The sequence below is a fragment of the Acanthochromis polyacanthus genome, chromosome 6 (genome assembly GCF_021347895.1).
Source record: "Acanthochromis polyacanthus isolate Apoly-LR-REF ecotype Palm Island chromosome 6, KAUST_Apoly_ChrSc, whole genome shotgun sequence".
Classification (NCBI taxonomy): Eukaryota; Metazoa; Chordata; class Actinopteri; family Pomacentridae; genus Acanthochromis; species Acanthochromis polyacanthus.
In genome coordinates this window covers 26,234,997-26,240,720 of record NC_067118.1, presented here as the reverse complement: position 1 = coordinate 26,240,720, position 5,724 = coordinate 26,234,997, and the positions used below count along the sequence as shown (strand labels likewise).

The 5,724-nt window shown below is 41.7% G+C and overlaps 1 protein-coding gene across 1 annotated transcript; it reads right to left on the bottom strand.

The window, feature by feature from the left end:
• Window positions 1-2,129: 2,129 nt before the first annotated feature.
• LOC127534493 (transmembrane and death domain protein 1-like) lies at window positions 2,130-5,495 on the bottom strand. Its single transcript, XM_051949745.1, is given in 6 exon segments — window positions 2,130-2,371; window positions 2,858-3,010; window positions 3,925-4,044; window positions 4,836-4,898; window positions 4,901-5,026; window positions 5,432-5,495. Coding segments are annotated over 6 exon segments (768 nt in total).
• Window positions 5,496-5,724: the final 229 nt, after the last annotated feature.

Here is a 5,724-nt window from a genome sequence, read left to right as displayed (position 1 = left end):
TTGACTCCTTATGCCGAGCCGAGACAATGACAGAAGACAGATGCGTCCTCCTGGGAGAATCCAGTGTGATAAGCTGCTGCTCCACAAACTATTTAATGACCCAAAGAAACGACAGGAATGAAAAAAAATGAAAATGCTCTATTTTACATGAGAATGGGTATGCCTGGAAAGCGTACCATCACACATCGGCTTTGCCTCGGCTGTAAATGTCAATTTCATGTCAGGTTCTTTCTCTTTTCATCCATGCCGTCTGTTATTGTTTCATCCCTTTGCATGAGAATGGCTTGAAATGACGGTGGCCCTATTCTTCAGATCTCTGTGAAAGAAAAGCATTTTAAAGGATGAGGCTGAAGACAATCACATGATCAGGCCCTGCTTTATGGGATATGAAATTGTACACTGGGGTCCATATTACTGTCGCTATACAGTGTGCCTCCACAAGTCTGAGTTGCATCTTTAGTTTTCTTACCCATAAGAAAAGTTTCCTGGTGGGACCTTGGCTATGCTAAGGAGTGTCACAACCATGATGCAGGCCCCATGTGGCATGTTGTTTCTGTGAGTCATTCAGGCATACAGAACTCTGGCTTTCCTCTCCACTGGTTACAGAAATACGGGTGAGCCCACAGCAGGTGAACCTGTCATAGTCAGCACCTGCAGGATCCTAACAGCCAGCAGGGGAAAACTGAAGGACAGAGGAAGTTTTGTCGTGAAGACTTCTGCTGTGCCACCTGGGAAGCTTAGTGGTCAAGGTGAAACTCAGAGTTGTCTAAAGACGCACGGCGTGAAAGACAAACTGTTACGAAATGTCATTACTGTGTATTATTGGTTTTACATATCAGAAATTCAAAGATTTTCCTCTTCAAAATCCAAATCAAGCACTGTATAGTAATAAGATTTTCATTTTACAGTAATAGAAAGTGAGAAACTCACAGCGCTGTAAGTTTATTTTGGTTCTCTACTGCAGTAATAAGTCAAAACTCAAATCCATGCTCTTTTGGTCTTTCAGAGCTTTGCTCAAACAGTTCTGCTTGGCACTATAATTTGTTTAAATGTTGATTTATGAACTAATAGTCTGTAATTGCTGCTTAGTGCCACTGTTAATCCAAGCTGTCTGCCTCCTGAAGCACATTAGGCCAGATTTGTATAATGAAGTAATTAGTTCAATTATGACGAAGAAAGTAGGGATGGTGTAAGAAACCGAGAACAAGAAGCTCGAAAGTACTTCAGTGCCATGAGCGTGTTTTCTGTCTTGCTATTATGAAACTGTTTGTCTCAGCAGAGTATGTGAAAATAATCCCGTTGTGAGCAAATGCTTTTCTTAATTAAAGCTTGCACATGTCAACAAAGTTAATTTGAATTTTCTAATATGGACATTTTTATTCTGTTTGGTTTTCCGACGCCAATTTATGGACCAACTTCTGCTGTAGCATCTCATACATCAAGTTATTTCAGCTTGCTAACAAATCGTCCCCAACTTTACACCTTCAAAAAATATAGCTCTGTGTTTTCTGTTTGGCTTCTGTCACCCACCAGAAGCTGCCATCACAAGCGAGAGCGCTCCATTGTCTGCTAGCATTGTCATTGTTATTAGTCTTTTGGATTGCCTGTGGAGGTATCGGCAGGCTCCGGGGAAGCAGGCGCCAGGCTGGATAATTAGTTGTTCCTCGATGCCAGACGGGCACATTGCCGTCACTTGGAGGGGAAATGGAAAGTGGCATCACTATCACAGTAACACCGGAACAACCTTTGGTGTGAGGGCTGGGTTCCAACGCATCTGTCACACTACTAGTCATCTTCCTACTGGCAAGACAATAATGCTTACCAGTCAGCAATACACAGCATGGATAATAATTTTATCTGAAACAACATTAATCTTGTCATATTTGTAATAATTAGCAGCAGTGTGGTTAAATCGATATTGAATTCTTGTGTCGGTTCCGGTGATCACTGTGGATAAAGAGACCGGAAGATTTAGGGCTTTTAAAACCTTCTTTAAATGCCACCAAAAGAAAAAATGACAGATCTGTTTAGGCTTTTTTAAATTTATTTTTTATGTCAGTTTAATTTTTATGCCTTCCTGGATAATCTAAAGACCTAATCTGACATCCCAAAAGCTGCATCTCCCAGCCTCACAGCTCCGACCGTGACTTTACGACTGGAACTGCTAGTGATCGTGGAGTGATCTGCTGCCTTCTACAAGAAATGTGGACAATGATGACGTGGAAAGATACGCCGGCAAGCAAGGCGCCTCCAAAGCCCAGCAGAAAGCCATACAAGACCGGAAGAGCTACGTCCAGAGGTCCCTTCTGGTACGGAGGTACAGCAGGTCGCTCCACAATGAGATCCAGGTCACGCCATGTCAGATCCCTCACTAACACACACACACACACACACACACACACACAAACAGGACAGACACACTTACCATCTCAAAGGACTACGGGAGCATTTTTGTCAAGTTTTAGCTTGAATGAGGCACCCGGGAGACGGGGAAAAAATGGACAGGTGATAATTACATTTTTGAATTTCTAACTGTCCTGGGAAATAATCCCTTGTATAGTGAGAGTGTTGATGTTGAGAAATAATGAGCTGGAAGCATGCCCACGGCCACCAAATCTAATCCAGCATCTCATCTAAACACTTAATAGATTCAGGGTTCAGTGAAACATTATATCATTTGTCATTCAGACAGTCTCCAGAGGTATAACCCAAAAATAGCCTCTTGACATCAATAGCCAAAAGATATTTGGGTTTCTATGGACACACATGCGAGGACTCAGTTCTCCATCATTTTTTCTATTTTGCTATGAGCCAAACTGAAGTGACTATGTGGCGCTTTAGGGATAAACAATCATACCTTTTCTTGTTCTGACCCGCTGGTGTGCACGCTGCTGGTCCTGTGTGTCTGATTTTACCGAAGGAAGGTTTAAAGAGCTGACATATTTGTGGTAACCTTCAACGTAGCGTTTCAGACTCAAGGCTTTGTCCTGATTGATGTTCTTTCCCACTTCTGTAAAAAATAAAAATAAAAAAGCACAGGCTCAATCTAACATTATATCCCTTATAGTAAATTGCTACATATTCATGTATTCCATCCTGTAAAAGGATGTAAACGTGAATTTAAGAGTTGTTTTCTTTCCCTGAACCTAATTAATTCTAGCAGTATAGCAACTGCTGTCCTTCAGCTTAGAATACAACAAGACGAACCTCTCAAGTTTCTCCGTATGATTAAATCTCTTCAGAACTGCAATCAAGTGTACGATAATTGTTGCACAGTGCAACCACAGTTTGGGTTTTTTTCACCAAAGACATCACTGTCCCCCTCCCCACTCCTCTTCCAGACTCTTGTCTTACAACTCATCTTTTTCCCATCCTTTCCTTGTCTTTTGTTTTTTTCCCTCGGAAGCTGCTGATGAAAGGAGCAGATGGTTTGTTCTGTGGCTGGTGTCAGCTCCACTGAGTCCTCTGTCAGATCATTTACACCTCCTTCTATCCAACGCCACTCGGCTGTGGAGTTGTGTGCACACTGGACTGCAACACATGCCAAAGACTGGCAGTGTGCAAAATATGCCACTTTTGAAGTTCCAATTAAAACAAATCTCAAAGTAATGAAGCAATTATACACTGTTGTTAAAGTCTTGAGGAGGCCTTCTTGACCAAAATAAACCCATTCTGAAAATGCACCACCATGTAACCAATTTAGGCTTTGTTCCAATTTCCTTTTGTCAAGGGACATGCTGTGATGTCTGCTCACAGGGATTTGCTGCTATCAACAGCACTGTAGTGTACATAAAAAGCGAGTTTTTTTTTTTTTTTTGTGAAAGCAACCACATTAATAGCACCACTCAAAATGATTCAATTTATGCGGAAACCATTCATTGCTACAGGAGGCATGTGTTCTTTCTGTCTCCACTTAATTCTCACCAATGGCGATGTCTGTTCTGCCGATGTGCTGCAAGGCGCGAGAAAGCCTGTCGTAGTAGGTCTCCTTGCCGTACCTCAGCAGCCAGTCTGTCAGGGCTGTTCGGCACTGAGTCTCACTATCTAGTAAACACAAAACATATGGTCCTCAGAAAGACAGGTCTCTGACAGTCAGCTCCCTGCCGGAAACTCTCCAAGCTGAGCTGGACGTGTGAGAAACGGACAAGTCTCAGGGTGGACTTTTCCTTCATTTCTACCTTATTACAGCTCAAAGTGTTCTGTGTTTTTCTGCCATTGAGGTCTCTTGTCTTTGCAGTGTCTTGTCTGTAACTCTCAAAGATTGAGTATTCCGAAGATCATCCTCTAGCAATACTAGGATGTCCTTATGTACATTAAGAAAAAGTTATTGATTACTTTAATTGTTACCTAAGACAGTAATTTCAGTTACGGTAAGCATAGACAACATACGCGCACCTAATATGAGGAAACAGTAGTCTGAGAGGTTGAAAATCTGCCAATATTACACTATTTTTTTAGCAAAGTGTTTCATTTTTGTGATGTGTTTTCTTGCTGAGGTGAGTGATAGTAGCATGAAGAGTACATTTTGTACTAAAAACCCTGTAAGAAGCCCACTGAATTACTTTCATAATGACTGTTGAGGCCTTATTGTAGCTTCACCAGAAAATTAAATGCATTTTTGTGCAATGGACAGATCTCTTCTGCTCTTATGTATCTATATGAACCTGTGTTTCAATGTATAGACCCCCTGTCAAAAGTTTTAGGACTCTTTCTCATTCATTTGAATGAGAAAGAGTCCTAAAACTTTTGACAGGTGGTGTACATCCAACGTGTGATTTATGCTGTCTTAAGTGGTCTCAGCTGAGATTGCATTTCACTTGATAAGGGGCCCTAACCTGCAGTCGGAGAGGTGTGTCTCTTGACTCGAGGCGCGAGATCTAGTTGATTTTTTCTGGCGATAGACGCTCAAGATGCTGGAAGATGTTCTCTTCAGCATGAGACAGAGCAAGCAGGAGGTCTTCACACTCAGTGGACGTCAGCATCTCCACTAAACGCTGCAGCTGATGGACGCCGATGTCGTCCGCTACTAAACAGCCGAAGCACAGACTGATGAAAGTGGTGCACAAACTCCAGGAAGAACACCAGTTGTTTTTTTTTAAACAGGTAACAGGACTTTAGCTTGTACTCAGCTGTCACATAAAGGCATGACCGTGCAGTACGCTGTAGATTCTCCCTAATGAAGCACGCTGCTGACACAATAAAACAATTTTGCAGCATGGCTGTGCTTTCAATTAGCAAGCGCTACTTGTGTGGCGTGAAACTGTCTTATTAGACTGCTCAGCTGCTGAGAATAGAAACTGAATCATCCACATTTCACAGCAGGGCAATCAGCAAAATTCAGAGTCACAGTGAGGTGTTTGTTTTTTTTAACTCGGTTTTTCCCCTATTGTGCTGATGTACATGCACCTGCTGTAGGAACATTTCCTCTCACCTGTGTCCTCTCCAAGCGTTGAACTCAGGAGCAGAAAGATGAAGAAGAGTTTGCAGACCTTCATATCAGCTGTTCAGTACAAGCTGCTCACAGTCGCAGCAGTTTGTTTTCAAATTTTAAAAATGATCTAGAATTTGCTAAAGTGTAAACAATGCAACTTTTTTTTGTAGCAGCTCATCACCATGGAAAAGATATTTGTGCTATTATGAAAGAGTCAATGCTCTGTGTACAAGTGTTAGTGAAAATATAGTGGAGCTAAACTATTGTTTTTCTTTCTTATTAATCAGTATTTT